Here is a 26,029-nt window from a genome sequence, read left to right on the forward strand (position 1 = left end):
GCTGTTTGTGGGACCTTGCTTTGCATAAATTGGCTGCCGTGTTACCTACATTGCAGCAGTGATCACATTTCAAAAGTACTTCATTGCCTGTAAAGCGCTTTGGGATGTTCTGAGTGTGCAATATGCCATATAAATGCTAGTTCTTTCTTCTTTCTTTTGTTTTGAGCTATAGGGAGAATATTTTATAATGAACTGAATTTCCATATGTAAATGAGATCATTTACATAATTGCAATGTCCTTCAGAATACAGATACATACTCTTTTTAAAAAAAATACCTGGAACCTAAGACATTTGAATTAAGATAATATTTGATTCTGATGCATTTTTACTCATTCTTTTTGTATTTTCCCCTGTTGCAGACAAAGAAAAAAAGCCCAATATATTAACACATACAAATGTAAATGGGCATTAAGTGGAAGTGGAGGTTACCAACTCTGAACAGCAATCCTATTAATATTTCAGAGCACAGCAGAAGGAAAACAAAACATGATGGATTGCACCATACAAATTGTACAGGTTCTGGCTGAAGAAAAAATCTGGCCCTTCATTTGTTTTGCTCTTCAGACTGTAACACCGTGCTGTGAGTGGGTTTAAATGGAAAATGCAACATTCTTCCAAAATTCAACATTAATTGTCACCATTCCAAAGACACAATTTGCTGAGTTCAGATAAGAGGCAAAAAACAAATTTCTTTTTTTAAAAAAAAACACAAAGGCTCTTTGGCACCTCATTGACTTATGAAATAAGAAGGACCTGACAACAATGAAGATCCTAAACCACTTCAATACAGCAGAGAACTCTTGTGACAAATGTTGGCAAACTGCAGAGTACAGCAAATTCCATGCTGTGAAATGAATAAAATCAATGTCCCTGCATAAGCTAGGCACAGATCATTTGCCAGGTTGGAATGGCAATAAAGATGCATTAGATTTGCCTCACAGCTGCACACCCTATAGGAGGTGATGACCAGTTACTCCGCTGGTTGTCACATAGACATGGTACGGCTTGAAAACATCATAAACGTGATGTTACATCGAGGAGAAACTGAGCCTGCAGCTGTTCTAGCAGTGACTCGAACTTAATTGCTTCTCAACCGAAAACACAAATGAAAGATCAGTGATTAGCACACAGATGTGATTAGATACTTGCATAATCTTTCATTTCCCTTGAAACTTGAAGTGGCATTTTCCTTTTGGAGGAGGTATGTCTGTGAAATTTCCATGGATACTGCACCAGCTGATGTTGCATTCAACAAATGTTTCACTGGTGAAGGAGTGTGTTTTAAAAAGGCAGATTCCCTCCATTGACTATAAAGTCTGTAGCTCCATTAAGGTTTCCAACAGGAACACTGGAGATGGACAAGTGTTGTCTTTACTGCTCACCTCTTTAGATGGGGGTTGGACTGACCCTTTTTGACCAGCTCTCTTGGTCTGTTGCCCCACTCTGTGAGCAGGTGTATGAACTGACCGATCAGAAGTTCCAGCACCAACTGCTCTTGCTGGTAGGAAAAGAGCAATGGACTAGTGTACTGCTGGGGAATATCAATAATCGACCATTTTCATTATCTACCAAGGGATGGAGGTCCCCTCCATTTTGATACAGGTTCCACACAAGTGTCAGCCTTGGCTAAATGGTAGCACTCTCGCCTCTGAGTCACAAGGAAATGGGTTCAAGCTCCAATTCAGAGACATGAGCACATAATCCAGGCTGCCACTTTCCCCAGTGCAGTACTGAGGGAGTGTTGTACTGTCAGAGGTGCTGTCTTCAGATGAAACGTTAAACTGAGTCTCCGTCTGCCCTCTCAGGCGGATGTAAAGACCCTGTGGTACTATTTGAAAAAGAACAGGGGAGTTCTCCTGGTGTCCTGGCCAATATTTATCTTTCAACCAACATTGCTAAAAACAAATTATCTGGTCATGTATCTCATTGCTGTTTGTGGGACCTTGCTATGCGCAAATTGGCCACCGCATTTCCCTATATTACAACAGTGACTATACTTCAAAAGTACTTAAATGACTGTAAAGCACTTTGGGATGTCCTGAGTTCATGAAAGGCTCCATATACAGGCAAGTCCATTTCCTTCCTTTTTCCTTCCCTTTTTCCTTTCCTTTCCCTTTTCCTGTGACACCATCATAAGTTATCATTTTGGTCATGGAGTGTCTTTCAAAACATTAAAATAGTTTGAGTAGATTTCCCGCTGCTTCTGTTTAAAAACATCATCACAAAAAAATCCAAATCAAGAAAAGGCTATTCTGTCCATCAAGCCCTTGAACAGAAGGAACACAACCAACAACTCTGTGATCTCAGTGACACAGCAGAAAAGAGCATCCATCAAAATAATTGACTTCCACAGCAAACTTCATTTTTATTTAGATGACATGAGATTTATCTGTCCTAATGTGATATGTCTGATATCTTTACCTACAGCAAAAATGATCAAGTGCTATACTTGTGCAGTCAGTCTAAATACATCATTTTAAAGATTTCTACATTTTTATATTGTTGATTTTAGAAGATTAAGTATGTTGCTTACTTACCACTTCTAATTACTTTAATAATTAAGTACTTATAAGTTAAATACAGACAGAACCACGGAAATGAGTTTGGACATATAGAGATCATCATTCAGTTCAAATTAATAATTAAACTTTGTAAGAAGTTATCAGATAATGTAGATCGTTTCTAATTAAATTCCCTTTTTTCGATCTTCAATTTTACTATAAATATGAATATCATTAATCTTCCATCATCCTTGTTCCTCTCAGCAGAGTGCTGCAGTCACATCTTACCGCAGCCTCTGCTTTAGGATTTAAATTCCTCAGACATGTATTTTCAGCCCTAGAAATATGGGTTGCCTAAGGCTATTTAGGCCCACTCTTGTGAAGAAAACGATCTTCAGTTTTCTTGCTAGATAACACAGTTGGTGATTGTTGAACTTGTAATCAATAAATGACCTAGTTAGATCAAATATTGTAAAAATATTTAACTACTGCTGCAATTATACTACACTTTCTGACAAAAGCAGCCAGAGGGATGCCCTCAACACTCTGCCTGCCAGGAGAGAGCTTCGTGCATGTATGCTGGCAACTTCCCTCCATGGGTGTTAATATTAGGGGAGAGTGGGCAGCAGCGTCGATTTTCTGATAGCATTAAAAAGACATGATGCTCAGTTCATGAAGTGCACAGGAGATCTAATAGACTGTCTAAGCACTGTTTAAAACTGGCTTCACACCACTCTGGAGCCCACCCCACCTGGTGTGAAGCCTAAGTGCTGTAGGCTGGCATCCTCTGGAGGGACCTTACATGCTTGCTTTATCTGACTCATGAATTATACTGCAAATTTTACATTAATGCTCACTTGAAATTGTTTTTGTATTGGTGTGAAAGTGGGAGTATAACTGCAGTCTGAAAACCTTTGCTAGATTTATAAAATACAGACTAATCTCAAATATGTTTATTCAGCAAATATTTCTAAGGAGGAATCAGGTGACACAGTGGGTTCGCACACTGTCTTTTGATCTTTAGGATCTGCATTCCTATCCAGTCCATACTTAATCATATGAAAGTCTCCCCTCTGTTGGCTGTAAGGGTCCTATGTGGAATGAAACCATTTGCAATCCAGTGAGCACAATAGAAATTAACAATCTCTCTCAGAGGCCATATAACTGGGAAATGGAAACATTATACTAGGGAATTAAAAGTTACTGTAATGAGGTAGAGATTAAGACTGGCTGATTTTCACCCCTTCCCCCAACTCCCTCCCCCATCGCACTTCCTGGTCGAGTGGAAATGAGGTGGCAGTGCGATGAAAATGGTAGTGGAACACTTACCGTCCTGTTCCCACTGACATGTGGGTCACCGCCATTTTGGTGGAGACCTTGAAATGGGCAGTCCAGGTGGGAGTCTCATTAGCTCACTCAAAACAGGATGCTTTGACAGTAATAGGACCCCGATGTAATTTTGAAGGACCAATGGACCGAGCGTGCTCCACTTAAGCTCTGCCCGTTGATACTTATAGAGCAGCCTAACCAGTCCTTTATTGGGGCAATTTTGTTTTTCAAAAGAAGCTTGATGCCACAAGTGGAAGAGCACTGACAACCCATGCCTTGATCGAAAAGAAATTGAGTAGATTAACAGTACAGGCCAAACAGAAGTCAGAAGTATCTCTGGACAAACATCATAGGCACTTAATCTCTAAGATGAACTGCAAATGGTCCAATTTAAGGAATGAATGGTTCTATATGAGATATAATCTTTTCGCAGCTATTTCATTTACTCTCCAACTATTATTTGATTTATTTAGAAAGCTGAAGTTTGCTGCTTGGCTCCTTTTAAAGAAAAATATTTCAATTTCTAAATTGATTCAAAATTAATACGTGTAGTAGCCAACATCTAATAGTTTATTTTTGGGAGCAACACAAATGTGTGTTTATAGTAAAGACTTTATTCTTAAAAAAAAGGTTTTTTTTAATAATAGATTACAAACCATAGATACTGTATATGATATCAGAGAGTGGAATAGTAGGAAGCTAGTGGAGTGATATTCATTCCAAAAAAGGTGCTTCTATGGCCCACCTACACGTAATTGGATGACGGCAGTTTTGACCCTAATCACTGACATCATCCCACACAATGTTCTGAACTGTTTCTTTATCAGAAGTCATAACGTATGACTGAATTAATAAATATATTCTTTCTCAAATACAGAACCATTAACATTTTATATCCAATCATAATTGAAGTTCAAATGATATATTTAGAACTTTTGTGACACTAATTGGTGTGATGTGAGCAGCTTCAAGTCCAGCTATTAATTCAAACACCAGAGGTAACTGATGACATATAATTAGTAACTGCATAATTGATAGGATTTAGCACTTAATCTTGTGTAATTATAAATGCACCTGATTCCAGCTTGCTCTAGTGCCTGGGATACAGACTCTAATCCTTTTTTTTTTGTTGAGGTTGCATTCTACTCAAAATCAATTAATAACAGCAAACTAAAAGCCATCGGATATGGCTTGTTGGGAATAAAAAATAAATTACAGATGGAACATTTTGCACTGTCAAAGGACTGGATCGCATCAGGTAGTCAACATTTAACTTCATAATGGGCCGGAAATTGCTCATAAAATAATGGTGAGCCTAACGGCGCTCACCATTATTAATGGGCAAATCGAAGAGCAATTTCCGGCAACTGCACATGCGCCGTCAAATGCAGAAAACCGGAACTTGCTCTTCCTGATTCCCTGCTGATCTGACATCTTCGCATTAATAAAATATCGCAGGCTGGAATCAATGGACCAGCACGAACTTGCTCTCCTGCCCAGCTGGAAACTAAATAATCTCGCCAAAAAAAAGGTACGCTGAGTTTTATCAGGTCTAAACTAACTTTTAATGGCGTGGTAAATATTAATGACTGCCAAACAACCTTTCTGGCACTGAAAATTAACTTTTTAAAATGTGGAGAATCGTTACTCCCGATTTTAATAGTTCTTGGACATTTAAAACTTTTAAAAAATTTAAATTTTATATGTTTTATTCTTTTACTTTTTCTTTCTGTCTCTTTTATCTCAGATTGTAGAGTTTGAGCTTCTTTGATCATTCCTCATACCTCATCTTCTTTACATTTTGGGATTAATCATGTTGCTCTTCTCGGCATCCTTTTGAAGCTTGCATATCTTTTTGTGATATGGTGACCAGGAGCGAACACATTACTACAGGGGTGGTTTGACCAGTGCACTGTAAACCCTTAGCATTGCAAGAACACAGGGATCAATAGCCTGACAAGAATTTTCATCAAGGACACCAGACAAATCCTATATCCCGTCACCTTAACTCCTCGTCAAGGAACTATCTGGGGTTTACCACCCAGTTTATGCCTAAATTTGGCTTGCTGAACTGTCTTACATCAACCAATTCAGATTATATTAGCATTTAAACTACTTGTTAGTCATGAACTAACTATTGTTTACTAACATTAGAACCGCAGCAGCATTTAAAGATCAAGAATGCAAATAATTAGTAAATAGGGTTAATTGCCAAAATAAATAATAGCGATTACAAATACAGTTCAGTAATTTGCTAATTGTAAATTTACAGTTGAGATCAGTAGCTGAGATTGAGATAAACTGGTGAGATTAATTTAAGATTAGACTCCAGTCCCACACCAATGTGAATGATTCTTAACTGCTCTCTGAAGTGGCCTACCAAGCCGTTCAGTTGTATCAAACTGCTATGAACTGCAGCAGTTCAAGGAGAAGGCCCACCACCACCTTGCCAAGGCAACTAGGGATGGGTAATAAATGCTCGGCCTTGTCAGAGATGCCCACATCCCAAGAATGAAGAGAAATATGTAAAATATTCTATTCTATAATATTGTCTTTTCTTACTTTAGTAAACACAAACACAGCATAAAATACACACACAATACTGAACTGACATATTTGGCTCTGACTGCTGTGAAGCAGTTAAGGAAGTTAGGTGAAGTAGAAATTGAAAATCAAAAAAATTAGATTGTTTTAATTAATTATACGTCCAGCTCAGAGTTGATCTATTTTAATTCCATTAAAGAACACCTGCAGGGACATTGCATCTAATGGGATTAGTACAAGGATTTGAACTTTAACATTAAAGAAAAAGCAAAGCTATTTAAAGCTCCAAATCTTTTACTCCGTGCAAAAATAAATATATAGCTCATAATCTGCACAAAAGCTGTTAATAAAAGAAGGTACACTCAATTCTAACTCTAATTTTACAAAGATGTTTAAATATTTTAAAATGTTTAAAGGCCATGGATACATTTTACAAAATGGAAAGTCCATTGAACTTTTCTTTATATTTACTCTATTTCCCTTCCCCCACTGTGCATATTTCCTCTTTTTAAGTTTTTTTTTTACTTTTGCTCGCTGCTGCTACACTTCCTTAGTCCTGCAAGAATGACAGACCAATCTGGGCCATAGATGCACTGATAACAATTTTCAATGTGACTCCTAAACATTTCTTGACATGGAATAGGCCCGATTTCCAGCATTCAGATGCAATTACCCAACTACAATGCAGCACTGAATCGAGAAATGGCAATCAGTTCAAATGATACTCAGGTCCGACACTTAAAATTGACAACCCTCTGATTGTTCACATTGATTATACCACACTGCTACAGAAGTCAAGCCACCAAGACCTTGCTGAATTAAAACTTTCTGATTTGTAGTTAACTGGAAGATTCACTGAAATGTGGGCAAGGTCAAACACCTGGAAAAAATTGCAAAGAAGATAACACGTTGGGCACGATTTTAATAAGGTGGCGGGATGAGAGCAGGGGGAGTCGATGGGCGTGCGGCAAGCCCAAATAATAAAATCTTACCATTCCCCACGCGACCGCGACTTAATTGGTGCCCCTTAACGTTGTTTCCGGGTTTGCCGTCCGAAAGCTGCGCAGCGGGCGGACTGCGCACCCGCATGACCTGCTGTCAGCTGGAGCATCTGGATTTAAAGGGCCATTTCACCAATGGCTTTTGCAAGGAGCAAGCACGAGAATGGAGCAGCAGAGGTTCAAGCCAGCTCCGAGATTCAGTGATGTCTCACTTGAGGTGCTGTTGGCCGGGGTGAGGAGGAGGAGGAGGAGGAGGAGGGAACTATTTTACCCGGCTGACAGGAGGAAGCACCCAGCCACACAGTGGAAACCCGTTGCCCTCTCCGTCTGGCAGAGGTTGTCCATGGGGAAGTTGACGCAGTGGGACACCCTGTGAAACAAACCATAGGTGACCTGTCTTATGCACTTGTGGGATACGGAGGAAAAGAAGTTGAGGACAGTGGTCACTTCAGCTGTGACAATGCGATGCCACCAGGCCCAGCTGGGAGCAGCTTTGCATGTAGGAGGCTGCAGATGTCTGTGACCACCTGGCGACTCACTCTCAGCCTCCGTAGGCACTGCTCCTCTGAGAGGTCCTGGAAGCTCAGCCTCGGTCTGTAGACCCTCTCACAAGGGTAGTGCCTCCTGTGACATCAGGCCCTCTGTTGTTCCCCTCTCTGCTCTTGTGCGGGTGCCTGTGGCGCACCTCTGTGTTGTGGAGCTACAATTGGTGGAAGTGCCTGCCGTGTCTGGCAAGGGTGGTGATGCACCTCCTCCTCGGATGTACTGATGAATGCAGCCATCATGCCCCTTATCCTGATGGTGTCAGTTTGAGGGGGGCCAAAAAGTGTGTAAACGGAACAATTCTGAGTGTGAACCAAGAATTTTCAGTCTAAAGACAAAGATCTCCCAGCCAAAAGCTTGTCTGAGAGAACTGAGTGCCCTGATGCAATAACTCACCTTTTATCCCCATCTGTTAAAGAGGGATTTAAATGTCCAAATGGCTGCCGGCTGCAACCCGCCGAGTTGCCCATGGCATGTTTCACACAGCACGGGAAACACGTTGAGGCAGCGTTGAAATCGCTTGCCGGCATAATTAATTACATTAATGCACATTTCAATCACTTTAAGTACTCCAGTTGTTAGTTTAAATATCGTCATGCCGGCTTTAATTGCCGACAGGATTTCCGGGTTTGGGAACGACGCGCGCACACCCAGATGGCTCTGGGTCATGCACGTTTTTCGGCAGGTTGGAGCCGGGATTCCTTCCTGCTCCAGAAATGCCTGATTTTGTTTGCCCCCCTGCCCCCAACCCACTCGGGCTTCAAAGTTAAAATCATGCCCATTGCTTTTAACCCACCATTAACCCAGCAATCAGAAAAGAACAAACATAGAAGGTATTTTAGAAGAGATATACACTAACTCCCAGGTCACATCCTGGGTTACTAGTCATTTTATAGATTCCTTTTCTGAGAGATAAGGCCATTTCTGACAACCCAGTTCCACTTTTCTTTACTGATATCCAAATAAATAATGGAAGGAATATCATAGAGAACACACAGAGTAGTCTATTTTTACCATGAAATATATAAATTCATTTTGTGCAACAGGGCCTGAAACAGGTGTTACCCCTTTTGCATATGCTAATAAGGCCTGTTTGAGGCCCCCTGTGCAAAATTCGGGCCAGCTGCATTCAGGAAAACCAGGTCTACATGCGGCCTAACTAGTGGTCCTTAAAGGGACCGCTGCAGACCACCACCAAGTCGGTAAGTTTGTAAAAAAAAAATTATCTGAATGTGGAGGTAGGAGATGCAGGAATGCTCCTTCTAAGCCCACATTTCCCCCCGCAATATAATAGTTATGTGGAAAAGACATCCATCAATAGTAAATAGTTAGCTAATTAACTCCTTTGCTAGATGAACATCCGGTGAAGAACAGAATTTAAGGCTATAAGAACAAGTATTGAGATAAAAGACCAGATACCACATGGACACTTTGTGGGGAAGAGGGATGAGTGGGGGAGTGTTAAAATTTCAAAAATTAGAAACCCGACCCAACCCGCCTCCAACATGCCCACTTCATGTTTTAACGGAGGCGGGTTGGGGGCCGGCGACCAACCTGCTCTCCAGACGCGGGTCCGTCATTTAAATATTTTAATGAGGCTGCGTTCCTCAAACTTTAGCGGGCTTTTAGATTTAACGCCTGTGGGCTGGGTTTCCCAGGGCTCGGGAAACCCGACAGCTAAGGGAGGCGAGAACAGTCGGATCCAGCAGGTAAGTGCTTCTCCAGCACTGCTTGTGGGCCAGGAGGAGCAGGAATGCTTCCCTCCCACCCCCCCGGTGCCCCAAGCTAACCTGCTTTCCCCCACCCCACCGCAATCCGATCTTCCCGCACCCCCCGACCCTCAATCTATCCCCAACCTCTGATCTCCCCAAGGCCTCTGACCTACCTCCGGCCTTTCTGATCTGTCCGCTGCCCGGCTGTGGCCTGGTGCTGCAGGCCATCTCGCATGGGAGCCAGTCAGTCTCTCAATCTGGCTGGCTGCCAGCCGGGAAATGGAGACAAAAAATTTAAATGAGGTCCTGCTGTTAAATGCGGTAGGGCCTCTGGGTTACCCGAATTTCCGGGTTTTCCAGCCACTACAACCTTCATCCCCCCCCCCCCCCGCCATCCCAGCTCCCTCTCTGTAAATATCAGGGCCTTTTGTTCCAATCCTTTAGGAGCAAGGAAATGTCATCTGTAGAATACAAGTGGTTAGGAGGGGAACAATGTGGATTATAATGTTAAAATGACATCCAGCAGTTGTCACAATAACGACTTTGGCGGTTTGGGGGATATTTCATAGTTTTATCTTCTTAGACATTTTGCCCATGTTATTTACCTCCATGAGGAGATTAAATAAATTGGAAAGGTCGTAAGATTAAAAATTGTGCATGGCCTGTCAGAAGTAGCAATCTCAATGGCCCAAAATAGCTTTTCCTTATTCAGTACTTTTGCGTTTGTACTTAAAGTGGCTCATGCGAGTTCTGCAGTTTTAAGGCAAGATGAAGCATAGATCCTTCATTCCAAATAAGCTGCTTCATTTCTAATATGTGCAGAAGATGTGATTGACAATCTGTGGGGTGAAAAACCATTTATGTTAGTTATTAAATTTTGGTCTTTAATCAGAAGTTGAGGAGATTAATTGAAACTGAAATGGTTCATTTTTAAATATTTCTGTTGCTTGTATTTGTGAATTCTGTCTGGAGTATGTTTCAATTTCTTGACACTAGTTTTCTACGGATACAACTTTTTCAGATAATTAAGGTAGTGGAATATTAGGATGCATCTGTTTATTTCTTTTAAATGTTTTGCGCTCATCAAGGTGAGGGATATTGGTGCTGGGGAATGGAACTCTTTCCATTTCAGGCATCCATTATCGACATTTAGCACTCACAGATCAAGTATAGCACAGTCAGATACGGAGTAAAGCTCTGTCTACTCTGCCCTATCATTGTGTCTGAGCCGCAGCCTCATAAAAACACGTGCTATTTCACCTATGTGACATTTCTTCATTTCCCACATCGGCAATCCTATGGTCTCGCTGTGAAACATTGCTAAATAGTCTGAAGTAGAGGTAATTTTGTGCTGTAGGCCTATGCCCCCAAGAACTGGATTGAGACTGTCCAAACCTGTTTTGTGTAGGATTGTTACAGCCAGCAGACAGTCTGGACTGAATTTGAACCTTGGTCCCAGTGCTGAACCCATTTTACCATTCAGTTCTCTTATTTGTTTCTTTCTAATACTTTTACAATCTGTCTAACATGGGCAGGGAAGCTAACACTCTCAAATTTATTTTCAGTTTGGAAGAACAGAAGTCATCGACAACACCTTAAACCCAGACTTTGTACGGAAGTACATCCTAGATTACTTCTTTGAGGAACGGCAAAATCTCCGATTTGATTTGTAAGTTTATACTTCACTGCCATTGCAAAGATATTTTTCTTGAGCTATTATGAGGGAGGTAATATGGGGGAAGTAGTGAATGGCAAATCAAAACAGGAATTATCATCCAAATACTTGTGTTTCACCCATACAACCCTTTATTTTTGGGTTCAGTAAATTAGGCCCACTGAATTCAATTCATCTCACCAAAAATATAATTCACATTTCTGTGCTATAATGTAAAACAGCACAATTCACATTTGAGATTTTTTTCAAACACTGGATAATTTTCCATTAACAAACTTGCAATTGTGATATTCATGTTACATTCAAAGCAAACTGAATATTAACTGCAGCTTTTATGTTTTTCTCCAAGGTGAAAAGGATTTAAATTGAATTCTATTTGATATGCATTGTCCCCAAAGGGGCACAATTAAAATCAAGTACATTAAGCAAGATGCAAAGAATATTCAGTTCGGCTTCTTGTTAACCAGCTACAGAGAGTGAAAGAAAAATTATGCTCGGTACTGGAGATAGGCAGATTGTGAAAATCTAAACAGAAAATAAAGAGATCAAAAGCAGGCAAAAAGAAAGAGAAAAAGGACCAAAAATAAATAAACAAGGCAGAGAAGAGACAAGAAAAAGAAATAGAGAGAAAAAAAGAAAGAAAAACAATGCAAGCAGGTGCCACTTTTTCATTGCCTACTTATATCATTGTGAGGCTGGGGAAGGCAGGGCTTCACGGGTAGTACTTATAAACATGCAACGAATGCTGTTTAGTTGATTCACCTATCAATATCACACCACCCTCGTACTTTGGCCTTTCCATGGAAAAATACCTTGCCTCTGCCCAGTGCATCTGCTAGATGACATGACTCAGATTTTATCTGGGTACATTTTCCTCCATTTGTTAAAATTAATCATAAAGCCAGTTTTCCTTGCTTTATACTCATGCTTTTTTTTTTGCTAACAATAGCGAATGGAGGAAAATATTCCTAATTGTTGTAAACTTTAAGCATAAGTTTGAATCCTACTATTTTATTGGATCAATAGTATCTCACTCCCTCTTTCCCTACCTTCCTGCTTCCAAGCTCTCTTCCTTCAGCCATGAAGAAGTCTGCCAGTTTCCAAAACAAATGTCACTGAGATTACTGAGCAAGGCAGCCCAACCTCAACAATCAATGAAATAATATCCAGATGTCAGATAGCAGAATCACTTGTATGTTCTTAAATCGGGTTTTCTATCTTGTATAGCTTAGTACAACACTGGACACGAGGCTGTTAGAGGAGCGAAAGGGTCAATCCTTAATGTGTGAAAATACATCAAGCCTGAAAGGATTGTTGCTGACAATGATTCATTCAGTGATGCTAAATCAGTTCACTTGAGTACAGAGCACAATAATTTATCTACCGCTGATAGGTTGATTAAATGCACAGAGTGCATATAAAGACAATTTTTCTGGTCCAGATGACCTCATGTACAGAATAGGATGATGGTATTAAGAGTATATTTCATTCAAGTAACACAGAATTTTTAAGCTTTAAAATTCCTGGCAGGCTGTTGCGCTGCTAGAAGTATGGTGGGGCAGGACTTCCCACTGCCGGTATGCCCTAGTGCTGATTTCATCCCAGAATCTGGGGATGGGGTCATTAGCATAAAGGGAGCAGATGTCTGCACCATTTACAGTGCTCCCTGGGAATCTGCCCCACAGGATGTAAGGAGTGGCACCTCGCTGCTTCATCGGGGAAGGGGATCAGGGGGAGATGGTCAGATGTTCTAGCTGATGATGCCAGATTATTTTTTAAGCTTCAATCATTAACATTTGCGCCTTTCCTATAAGCAATGAATCAATTGCCCATTCAGGAGCCCCACTTGAGTCAGTATATCTTCCTGGCAAACAGCCTACACCGACATCATGCAGGAAGTGGAACCAATGGATTTCTGACAAGTGATGTGATTTCCCATTTCCCGTTCCCATTTCCTCTTCTAACATGAGTGGGGGTGGGGGTGTGTGGACACAGATGTAAGAAGCACTAGTTCCCCCCCTCTCCTTTGGCATTTCTCCAATGACAATAAAGTGGGTGGAAACTTAGCAGAAGTGGCAATGCCCCTAATTCCTCCACCCACTCAGATAAGAGTGACTTTGCATCACCAGAGGCCAGGAATTTCCAGCCCTTAATCCAGACTCTTGATACATCAAATAACGTACCAAAGTTGTTCAAGGTTAGAGACGGAGCAATTTTTAAGCTGTATTAATAGACTCCACCCTCCACCAACAAAGCTTTAGTTTAGTATCTCACATTGGAGCATATGGCTTTTAATTTTGCATCTGCACTTCTGTAATATTATGACAGCAGACAGATCAATCAAAACCTCTCACAACCCCTTAAATTATTAAACACCATAAATGGAACAATGTAAATATGAAGCTGCATGCAGAGCTTTGAAAAGTAAAAACAAAAATTTGGAATCCTGTCTCAAAATAATACTTGATTTGGATAGCTTCATTTCTTTTCAGAGTTCCATTAGAGACCTAGTTTTTATTAACTTAAAGCAAAACCATTGTCTCTGATCTTCCAATTTGCGAAACTAGGCACAAAGTCTTGCACTTTTACGACGTGTACAATTCTGTCATTTCATTCTCCGCTGCCTCTCTTCCCATCAAGTTTTCTTTTAGTCCTGAAAATCACTCCATCTACTACCTGTCCAAAATGTGGTGCCAAACTGGTAAAGCTACAACACAGGACTACATGCATGGTACACAGGGAAATACATGCTGCCCTTGCCAGCGATGCTCACATCCCGAGAATGAATTTTTAAAAATGATGATTTTCATCACATACATATCATTAGGCATCAACTATTATGAAATCCAAAAATGCCAGTATTTTTTTCAGTCCTTTGAAGAGTTCATTTTGATAATTTCACACTTTCCAATCACCAGATGTATCATCTGTTCACTTCACACAGTATCTTGAAATGCCACAAATAATCACACAGGGAAAAAAATTCAACTCACGGCCTTCCATTTTGCGCCTGACAAACAGTCATGTGGGAGTCGGAATCGGTGGGGATGGGGGTCCTCAGTCACTCCACTGATGTCCAAGGCCCGCCTGATGCCATTTGAAGCAGGCCTGTAAATAGGCGAGCAGCCACTCACTTGAAACAGGCGTAAGGCTGCTTTACTATGCAAATCGGTGTCCTGCACTGTTTGTACGACCCCGATGAAAAATTGAGGTACAAATGGGCGGAGGTTGCGCCATACTAGTTGTACTACATCTTGAGCGACCTAACCAGAATTCTTAAAGGGACCACTGGAGGCTGCTCAAAAACGGCCAGAAAACTTTTCCAAAGTTATGTTTTGGTAGAGCCAGAAGGAGCAGGAGTGCTCCTGGCAGCCCAATTGCTTCTTGATCTCTTGCTTCTGTGGGCCTATTTGTACCTGACTATATGCAATCTACACGTATACATACAGTATAGTTTTTAAATGTATTGATCTGTACAGAATTTAGATTCATTTTATTTATGCTGTTATTTTAAAATTCTCATCCTTGTTTTCAAATCTCTCCATGGACTCGCCCCTCCCTATCTCAGTCACTTCCTCCAGCCTCCGAGATCTCTGTGCTCCTCCAATTCTCGCCTCTTGCGCATCCCTGATTTTAATCCTTCCATCACTGGCGGCTGTGCCTTCAGCTGCCTAGGCCCTAAGCTCTGGAATTCCCTTCCTAAACCTCTCCGCCTCTCTACCTCTCTTTCCTCCTTTAAGATCAGTATGTTTTCAGTCCAACAAGGAAGGAGGCATTGCTGGATCTGTTTCTGGGGAATGAGGTGGGTCAAGTGGAGCAGATATCAGTGGGGAAACCTTTAGGGAAAAGTGATCATAGTATCATAAGATTTAGATTAGTTATGGAAAAGGACAAGGAGCAATCTAGAGTAAAATTACTTAATTGGAGGAGGGACAATTTCATTGGGTTGAGAGCAGATCTGGTAAATTGGAATTAAAGATTGGCAGGTAAAACTGTAATCGAACAATGGCCAGCTTTTAAAGAGGAGATGTTTGGGTACAGTCTAGGTACATTCCCATGAGGGGGAAAGGTCGGGCAACCAAAGCCAGAGCTCCTTGGATGACGAAAGAGATAGAGAGTAAGATGAAGAAGAAAAGAGGGCGTATGACAGATGTCAGGTTGATAATACAAGAGAGAACCAGGCTGAATATAGGAAGTACAGAGGAGAAGTGAAAAAGGAAATAAGAGGGGCAAAGAGAGAGTATGAGAATAGACTGGCGGCTAACATAAAAGGGAACCCAAAAGACTTCTATAGGTACATATAATAGTAAAAGGATAGCAAGAGGAGGGGTGGGGCCGATTAGGGGCCAAAAAGGAGATCTACGCATGGAGGCAGAGGCCACAGCTGAGGTACTAAATGAGTACTTTGCATCTGTCTTTACCAAGGAAGAAGATGCTGCCAAAAAAATGTCACAGTAAAAGGGGAGGTAGCTGAAATGACGTATGGGATGAAAATTGATCAAGAGGAGGTACTAGAAAGGCAGGCTATGCTTAAAGTAGATAAGTCATCCGGACTGGATGGGATGCATCCTAGGTTGCTGATGGAAGTAAGGGTAGAAATTCCAGAGGTGCTGGCCAAACTCTTTCAATCCTCATTCGATACTGGGGTGGTGCCAGAGGACTGGAGAATTTCAAATGTTACACTTTTGTTCAAAAAAGGGTGTAAGGATAAATACGGCAATGACAGGCCTGTCAGTTTAATCTCGGTGGTGGGGAAGCTTTTAGAAACAATAATCTGGGACAAAATTAATAGTCATTTGAACAAGTGTGGAATAATAAAGCAAAGCCAGCACAGATTTGTTAAAGGCAAATCGTGTTTAACTAACTTGATTGAGTTTTTTGATTAGGTGACAGGAAGGGTTGATGAGGGCAATGCGGTTGATGTTGTGTATATGGACTTTCAAAAGGCATTTAATAAAGAGCCACATAATAGGCTTGACAGCAAATTTGAAGTCCGTGGGATAAAAGGGAGAGTGGCAGCATGGATACGAAATTGGCTAAGTGACAGGAAACAGAGAGCAGTGGTGAATGGTTGTTTTTTTTAGACTGGAGGAAGTATACAGTGGTGTTCACCAGGGGTCAGTACTCGGACCGCTGCTTTTTTGATTTTTATTAATGACTTGGACTTGGGTGTACAGGGCACAATTTCAAAATTTGCAGATGACACAAAACATGGGAATGTAGTAAACAGTGAGGAGGATAGTAATAGACTTCAGGAGGACATAGACAAGCTGGTGGAATGGGTGGACACATGGCAGATGAAATTTAATGCAGAGAAGTGCGAAGTGATACTTTTTGGCAGGAAGAATGAGGAGAGGCAATATAAACTAAATGATACAATTCTAATGGGGTGTGGGAACAGAGGGACCTGGGGGTATCTGTGCACTAGGGCTTCATTTTAGCACCCGCTATCGGGTGCGTTCCTGGCGGGGGGGCTCTGAAAATTGGGGAATCCTGGAGCGGATCGAGAGCCCGGCTCCAACCCGCCCACTTCCGGGTTCCCCACAGACGCGCCGACATGCGCGCGCAGCCCCCGCATGTGGGAATCCCGCAGGCAATTAAAGCCAGTGGGGTTCCACTTAACAGTATTTACCTTGATCTTTCAGGTCATTAATAGACCTGATTAAGTGAATATGTGAGGAGGGGTGGGATTTCATTGACAACTGGGACTGTTTCCCATACTGTGGGAAACGCTCCCAGTTGAAATGGACCTGTTGCAGCTGTCAGCCTGTGGCAGCTGCAAAGGTCCATTTGACAGGTGGGGGGGGGGGGAAGACCCTAACTCATTGCAGGAGGCCACTCTGTCACTTGGGACAAAGTTTGGCCTCCACCACCCTCCTCCTGACAAGAAAATTCACCAACTTGCACACTTACCCCAGGGTCCATGTACCTAACTTGCAGACCCCCTCAGATGTACATCTTCCGGATGGGGGCTGCCGTTGCTGCAGTCATGACCTCCTCAGAGGGCGAACAGCATCACCAGCCTCGCTGGCAACGCTGTCCACCTCTGACACGTGGAGCTCCACAACAGAGTGCTGTGACACATCCACCTGTACAGCAGGAGGGAGGGCTACCGCAGAAAGAGATGTGTCGCAGAGGGCACTACCCTCGCCACAGGGTCCGCAGACCGAGGCTCAGCTTCCTGGACCTCTCTGAGCAGCAGTGCACACGGATGCTCAGAGTCACTCGACATGTAGTCGTGGACATCTGCAGCCTCCTTCATGCCGAGCTGCTCCCGGTTGTCCCGAGCACCATCTTCTTACCTGTCGCTGTCAAAGTCACCACTGCCCTCAACAACTTCTCCTCCGCATCCTTCCAGGGTGCCACCGGGGACATCGCCAACGTCTCTCAGTCGTCTGCGCAGAAGAGCCCTGCAAATACACCTATACCCACTCTGCAGTGACACAATGGGTGTCATCAGTTGTGGGTCTTCATGGTGATCCTCAGGAAAGGGCATTATTGCACAGACCAGACAAGATTCGCAAAGACATGGCAGTAGTGGTGCCAATATAATATGTGATGTGAGTTGGTCAGAAATTCAATATAAGTAACAACCATGACAAACCCTCAAACACCCTTGTGCATCCCCTTCATGCTCACGACACGTTTGCCTTACGCTGCCTACTGCACATATGTGATGCATGCCCTGTGGCTGCAGCACAGGTAGTGGCAGGTTGAGTGAGGCTGACTGTGAAAGAGATGTACGAGAGGGTGAGTATGAGATAGAGCCATGAGATTGTATGAGGATTGGGTTGAGTGGTTGTGGCGGGATGAGTACTGGCGAGGTGAGTAAGTGCAGGTAAGATGAGGATGAGATTTGAGTGGGTATGAGGGGTGATGTGACAGAGTAGTGTTGGCAGTGCAGAAGGAGATGTGGGGTGGGGGCGGTGATGTGGCAGATGGAGTGTAGGGGAATGAGTCAGTGTACTCACTTTGGCTGACCTACTGAGGTCATTGGAGCACCTCCTGCACTGTATGCAGGTGGGCGATATGTTGGTGGTGCAGGTGACCTCCTCTGCCACCTCAAGCCAGGCCTTCCTGGTGACAGAGGCAGGCCGCTTCCTCCCTCCCGCCGGGGAGAAGATCTCTGTCCTCCCCCTCCTCCTCACCCCATACAATGATACCTGGAGTGAGGCATCATTAAACCTGGGAGCAGCCTTCCCCCTGGGCTGCTCCATGCTGTAATTTTTGCTATTTGTTGCAGCATCTGTCAGTGGAGGACTGCCCCTTTAAATAGAGCTCCTCCAGCTGACAGAGCTTACTGCGCATGCGCAGCCCGCCCGACGCGCAGATCAGCAGTGGGGAACCCGGAAGACCAGGTAAGTGGATCCAATTAGGCTGCGATCGCGCGGGGGGCAGACTGATTTCACCGGGCGCGTTACCCACGCGCCCAATAGCCCCCCCGCCACGAACCCACAGCCCTGCTAACATCGAGCCCCTAATCTTTGATTGTGGCAGGACAGGTTGAGAAAGCAGTTAAGAAAGCATATTGGATCCTGGGCTTTATAAAGAGAGGCGTAGAGTACAAAAGCAAGGAAGTAATGTTGAACCTTTATAAAATATTGGCTCGGCCACTACTGGAGTATTGTGTCCAATTCCGGGTACCGCACTTTAGGAAGGATGTGAAAGCCTGAGAGAGGGTGCAGTAAAGATTTACTAGAATGGTTCCAGGGATGAGGGACTTCAGTTACATGGATAAACTGGAGAAGTTGGGGTTCTCCTTAGAGCAGAGAAGGTTGAGAGGAGATTTGATAGAAGTGTTCAAAATCAGGACGGGTTTAGATAAAGTAAATAAAGAGAAAGTGTTCCCATTGGCGGAAGGGTCGAGAACCAAAGGACACAGATTTAAGGCGATTGACAAAAGAACCAAAGGCGATGTGAGGAAAAACTTTTTTATGCAGCGAGTAGTTCTGATCTGGAATGCATTGCCTGAAAGAGTGGTGGATGCAGATACAATCGTGGCTTTCAAAAAGGAATTGCATAAATATTTGAAGGGAAAAAATTTGCAGGGCTACGGGGAAATAGCAGGGGAATGGGTCTAACTGGATTGCTCTTACAAAGAGCCGGCACAGGCTCGATGGGCCAAATTGCCTCCTACCGTGCTGTAATGATTCTATGATTCTAAGATACTCCTTAAAACCTACCTCTTTGACCAAGCTTTTGGGCACCTGTCCTAATATTTCCTTATGTGGCTTGGTGTCAAATTTTGTTTGATAATGCTCCTGTGAAGCGCCTTGGGATGTTTTACGACATTAAAGGTGCTCTATAAATGCAAGTTGGTGTTGTTATAGAGATCGGTCTTGCTGTCTGTGGCCTGTTTTTCATTACAATTTTTAATTAACAGTGATTTCTGTTAGCATATACAAATGGCAGCAATAGAAAAGACACCTCAGCAAAAGAAGCAAAAGTATTTATGAGTTTATTTTAATAAGCACTTTTCATGTGGAAAATATTTATATGGAGGCGACCGATAGCTTGCCAATGAATTTAAAGCTGTTAAAAGACTGAGAGGATCTGATGATGCCAGGAATGTTGTGCAGATTATGAATACCGTCAGAACCCCAGGAGATTGTCACAGCCTTGTACTCACTGCCTGCATTTGTTAATATATATATAACTTATAATTAAAATGTAAACAATGAAAGTTGTTTTCTACTTCTTTTACCATCATTCAACATGCCTAGTCAGTAGCATGATTACCTGGTGGGGGTGGCACAAGAGGGGGTTGGGTAAGATGGGTCCAGTCATTCCAAATATGCTCCCCAGCTAGTCTGGGGTTGCAATCCCAATTAAAACAAATGGAGCTATTACAGGATGCAGGCTTCTTCTCAATAGTGAGCAGCTCAGGAGGGATGGACCTAAAATGAAGAGGGGGAGGGGTCTCCATTTGGGACAATAAACTTTGAAGCAATAATTTGAACAGAAAGTGTTCATTCTAGACATTCCTCTTTTATATGGTAATCTTTATAATTAAATTTCTTATGAGCTTGGCTCAGTGGTAGCACTCTCCACTCTGAGTCTAAAGGTTGTGGCTTAGAATTCCACTGTAGGATTTAAGCACATAATCTAGGCTGATACTTCGGTGAAGTGCTGAGAGAGTGCTGCATTGTCTGAGGAGTCATCTTTTGTATGAAACATTAAACTGTCTGCCTGTTCAGATCCTAAGGTGCTCCTTCAAAAAAAGAGCAGGGAGTTCTCCTGGCGTCTCATTTATCCCTTAATTAACACTGTCAAAATAGATTAACTGGACACTTATCTCATTGCCGTTTCTGGTGTCTTGCTAAGCACACATTGAGTTCTGTATTTGCCAAAAAAACAACAGTGACTGCAATTCAAAAATTAATTCACTGGTTGTGAATCACTTTAAGATGTTCTGAGAATGTGAAAGTCGCTATATAAATGCAAGTGTTTCATTTTTCTTTTCTTTCTTTGTATCTGTTATCTACATCATGACCATCAAGTTTGTATGTAAATTCTTCTCTTCCTCATTGGTTAAGTGGCTTCTCTCCTTTAAGTCTTTATTTTTCTCCTAATTGAATTTTTCCACATGCATCACATTACAAACGAACCTTGTTTCTCAATTTCAATTACTTCTCGATCACATTCCACAAAAAAAAAACTCTACCCAATTGGCACCAATATCTTTTTTCTGAGATACACCCACCTTGACACTTTCCACCTACACTCCGGCTGGGAGGAAATGTTTTAATAATTTTTTTTTAAAAAGCTGTGAATTCTGAGGTGATGGTTATCATATACTCTGAGGTATAAAATAATAGAGAGATTACCTGCACAAACCTGCAATTCCATTTACAGCATGATGACTTAGGGATGCATTGGGCACCACAAGCCTCAGGCACGATTTAAGGAGCTTATGGCCCACTCCATACCTGAACCCATGAGTCCGAGGCCTGCCTGTGCTCTGCTACTGAGATTAAATCTTCTTGTTTAATTTTCTTTTGTAAATCAACCAACCTTTCCAACACCCAGAAATATGAAGAAATATTGACATGGTTCATATGTTGGAGATGATCTTTTAACTGCTGAGGTTGGCCTGCCACCTGTATCAGTAGCACATTTTGGGACCAACACGAGGAAAATCATAGTTCACCACTGACACCAAAAATATACTCTAATGAGATATAAGGGAAAAAATGAGATAGGAATCTCACTATTACAAACATCTCTTTATAATAAACTTGAAAGAAATATCTATTATAGTTAATCAAGGAGCTGAAATATTAATTAGTTGAACCCCTGTTTTAAAAAAAACAATTGACTTTACTGGTTCATATGAGTTTGAAGCGAAGTTGTCCAAGTATAAATGCTCAAGAATTAAATTCTGTGGAATTATTTCAACTTTTTTTTGTTTACGCTCTGGGAGTTTTAGTTCATAACTAAAATCCCATGAAGAATGGAAAAACATGAGTAAAAAATGGGGAAAAGAAAGCCCAAGAGATAAACTTCAGCAATTGCTCAGCCAGTGATTGCATCAATTTTCCCCATTGCATTGATCTTTTAATCGTTGATTATTTTCTGTTATGGGCCTGGATCTCTATATAATATCAAGACATATGAAATCTCTCAAAACTCGGGGTGGTGGGGAGGGGGACAGCAGAATTTTTTTTCTATTTATTATTCTTTTTATTTAAGACCTAAATTGATATGTTTTCTGTAAAGATAATAGTTTTTGTTACTATTTCTTTCTAGGTATGACGTTGATTCAAAAAGCCCAGATTTATCTAAACATGTAAGTACTATTTTTGTTTCCGATTTTGGATGACTTTCTATCATTTATTTTCTATTTATATTAAGTCCAAGCTTTTTGCCCTGATCCTTACTTCCCCTTTCCCACAAAAAATCTTGCGAACTTCAGAGAATGGTTTAGAGAACTTCAGAGAATGGAACAGTCCATGTTATGGCCTTTTATGCGTAGCTGGCATAGGGATACTTTGAATGGCTTGAGAGGTGTGATCAATGATTTTTGGTTCTGTGCCTGTGAGATTATCTTCCTCATGACTTAGCGAAGAATTGATGGGATTGATTCTACCTATGATAGTCAAATTATAACGGACAACTTTCTGACTCAAACTAGAGTTATTAATCGCCTCAGGGAGCTTTAATAACAGGCAGTCGGCTTCCTTGATAGCTGTCCTACATGGTACTGATCCATACAGAATATGTGAGTACTGAATTAATTGATGTCAGCCCAGGGAGGGTGCTACAATTTGTCTCACTATCTCTAGACCAGGGAGACACGGTTCCTGCTCCAGATTGCTATCCATTGACCCATGCTGGAAAGTGTGTGTGGTATCAAGATCAATCTAGGCTATGTTATCTCCCACAGTTAAATAACCTATTGAGTCTCACTATTTGGATGAGGCATCAAAGTACTTCCAATGCACATGTGTCAGCACTTACAGGAGGGGGAGAGAAAGAGAAAATTTGAATGGAAATGACTTCAAAGATCACTGGAAGCAAACAATTGTAAACAATTTTACAACACCAAGTTATAGTCCAGCAATTTTATTTTAAATTCACAAGCTTTCGGAGGCTACCTCCTTCCTCAGGTGAACGATGTGGAAAACATATCAATTTAGGTCTTAAATAAAAAGAATAATAAATAGAAAACATTTCCACATCGTTCACCTGAGGAAGGAGGTAGCCTCCGAAAGCTTGTAAATTTAAAATAAAATTGCTGGACTATAACTTGGTGTTGTAAAATTGTTTACAATTGTCAACCCCAGTCCATCACCGGCATCTCCACATCATGGAAGCAAACAGTACAGTCTTTGGTTAAAAAGATGGTAACATATTTTATGCAATTGCCACTGAAACTGATAGATCTGTCATTTATTTACTTTAAAAAGGATAGTGACCGACTTCCATTGACACCCTGTAATCAGCTGCTAGTTAGTGTGTGTGAAAATGTGCCACTTACAAAGAGACACAGACAGATTAAGTGAGTGGAAAAAAACGGTGGCAGATGGAGTTCAATGTGGGGAAATGTGAGGTCACCGACTTTGGATCTGAGAAAGCCAAATTGGAATGTTTTCTTGATGGCAAGAGACTAGAAACTGTGGTGGAGCACAGGGATTTGGGTGTCCAGGTACACCAATCAGTAAAAGCTGCACAGGTACAAAAAGTAATCAAAAAGGCTAATGGAACGTTGGCCTTTATCTCAACGGGGCTTGAATACAAAAGGGAGCAAATTATGCTTCAGTTGTACAGAGCCTTGGTCAGACCCCATCTGGAGTACTGCGTTCAGTTTTGGGCACCGCACATCAAGAAGGATATATTGGCCTTGAAGGGGGTACAGCGCAGATTCACAAGAATGATACCAGGGCTTCAAGGGTTAAATTATGAGGACAGGTTACATAAATGTGTGTTGTATTCCCTTGAGTTTAGAAAGCTGAGGGGTGATTTAATCGAGGTGTTTAAAATGATGAATGGATTCAACAGAGTAGATAAAGAGAAATTATTTCCTCTGGTAAGGGAGTCCAGAAACAAAAGGGTACAATCTTAAAATTAGAGCTAGACCATTCAGGGGTGAAGTCAGGAATACTTTTTCACACAAAGGGTCATGGAAATGTAGAATTCTCTCAATTGAAATTTTCAAGACTGAGATAGACAGATTTTTATTAGTTAAGGGTATCAAGGGATATGGATCAAAGGCAGGTAAATGGAGTTGAGGTACAGATCAGCTATATTCTAATTGAATGGCAAAAGAGGAGCTGAATGTCCTACTCCTGTTCCTATGAAGAAGCAGAAAATTCAGCCAATATGTCTGTTTCCTCAAATCATTTTGACATTAAAAATTAGTCACGGGCCCACAACTTGCTCTTCTGCTAAACTCAATGTTTCTTGCTTGTGAAACATCACATTTTTTTTCTCTCCCTGTACACATTTCAAAAAGAAACACAAGAAACACAGTATGGATGGTTTTCTGACCATGTCATTGTTCATCAAAACCTTTCTGGTTATCAGTAGTAACAAAAATGCTGTGAGTATTAAAAAGATGAATAAACTGTGGTAAGAACATGAGCAGCTCCCTTTTACTTCTGTGTGCAACAGGTGGTGCTGTACTATATCTGAGGATTATGAGTAGTGGCTCATTTATTTTGAATTATCTTTTATTTGCTTTAAGTTTAAAAAAAAAAATCACTTTCAGGAGACGTACAATAATCGATTGTGGTGTTTCATTCCATGGAGCAAATTTATTAGTGTGATTGTTGATAAAGTGGAGTTGAAATGCATATTAATAAATTAACGAGGAATAGAATCGACTTGTAGGGACCAATATCTTCGCCATCCCCACCCCCGGTTGACCGCTTGCATTTGGAGACAGTATTCGAGCAATGGTACGATTCCAGCCATGAGAGCACTGATTGGAATCATCTGCCACTACACTTTTTTAGGTCGCAACCACAACCCGGCTTTATTTCCAGGTGTAACATCAGCGTGTAAAAGTACAGGCTTTCCACTGGGAATGCAAAGTCTGAAAATTTTGCAGTTGCGACCCAAAAAAACAACTATTTTCAACTCCCACCTGCCCCCAACCCACCCGTTCTTGGGGTTTAAAATCACCCCCTTGGTATGGGTGTAACTGTTATTCCCCCTCTCCAAGGATCTCCAGGAAATCCCTGGACAAAGCAAAGAGGTGCTGATCGAGCATAATGGGTCTTCTTTTTCCTCTGCCTTGTGCCCGTGATCTAATATTTCCTGGAAGCACAGGAGAGAAAATTGGTACCGTAATATGTAAACAAAAATAAATGATGGCAACAGTTCCTCTTGATGTAGGTGTCCAAATTCGAAGGCAAGAATTTTAAACCTTTTGCTAATTTTTACATCAAATAAAGAAAATATTTTTTCAAGTTATTTCTAAATGGTAACTTTAAAAAAAGAATTATTTTCATTCTGTGATGCAGTTTTGTAATATCCAGAATAGGACATTTACACAAAATAGCCAACGGATTTTGTAATGTGGCAAAGCATGCATTTTGAAAATTGCAAAGCATATTCACTGTACGAGTGATTTAAAAACAATTTCATTTTGTGTAGTGGCAGATGATTCCAATCAGTGCTGTAATGGCTGGAATCGTACCATTGCTCAAATACAGTCTCCAGTAGGTTGGAGGTTAGAATAAGAACAAAAATCTGGTTGAAGCATATGAGTAGAACTTCTTGATACTGCACTATATCCATTAGTGAGGTAGGTTACTATCTGGGTCGTTTAATTATCATCCTTAGAATGCTGTATCCTGTCAGGGATTATTGCTTTTGATCAGCCATTCTGACTGTGTAAAATACATAACTCAACTATAATATGATTTCTTACTTTATAGGACTTTCTGGGACAGATATTCTGCACCCTGGGGGAGATTGTGGGCTCGCCAGGAAGTCGATTGGAGAAACCATTAACGTAAGCAGAACGTGGTTTGAGATTAATTCTACCTAATCTTCAAAAATGTTGGTATAAAAACAGTTCCAATACTGTTCTAAAGTTGAGAGGGCCTGTGTCAAGTTTGGAAGAATTCAAATGCAGTAGAAATGCAAAAAAGAGACAGGAGCAAAGATAATTGAATCAAAAATTCACAAAAAATTAAAAATAAGTAATAGAGGAGAATTGGATGTTACTATGGGTTTGCCCACTGTCCTTTCATTTACTGTCTGTAATAGTGCT

At 41.4% G+C, this 26,029-nt stretch overlaps 1 protein-coding gene across 1 annotated transcript in view; it reads left to right on the plus strand.

Moving 5' to 3' along the window:
- LOC137344639 (copine-5-like) overlaps positions 1–25,772 on the plus strand; it is a 109,244-nt gene extending 83,472 nt beyond the window's left edge. The window contains exons 4-6 of the mRNA XM_068007765.1: positions 11,198–11,301; positions 22,057–22,096; positions 25,692–25,772. Coding sequence (XP_067863866.1) covers positions 11,198–11,301; positions 22,057–22,096; positions 25,692–25,772 — 225 coding nt within the window. The remainder of the gene's footprint in view (positions 1–11,197; positions 11,302–22,056; positions 22,097–25,691) is intronic.
- Positions 25,773–26,029: the final 257 nt, after the last annotated feature.

Source organism: Heptranchias perlo, chromosome 27 (genome assembly GCF_035084215.1).
Source record: "Heptranchias perlo isolate sHepPer1 chromosome 27, sHepPer1.hap1, whole genome shotgun sequence".
In the NCBI taxonomy this organism is placed as follows: domain Eukaryota; kingdom Metazoa; phylum Chordata; class Chondrichthyes; order Hexanchiformes; family Hexanchidae; genus Heptranchias; species Heptranchias perlo.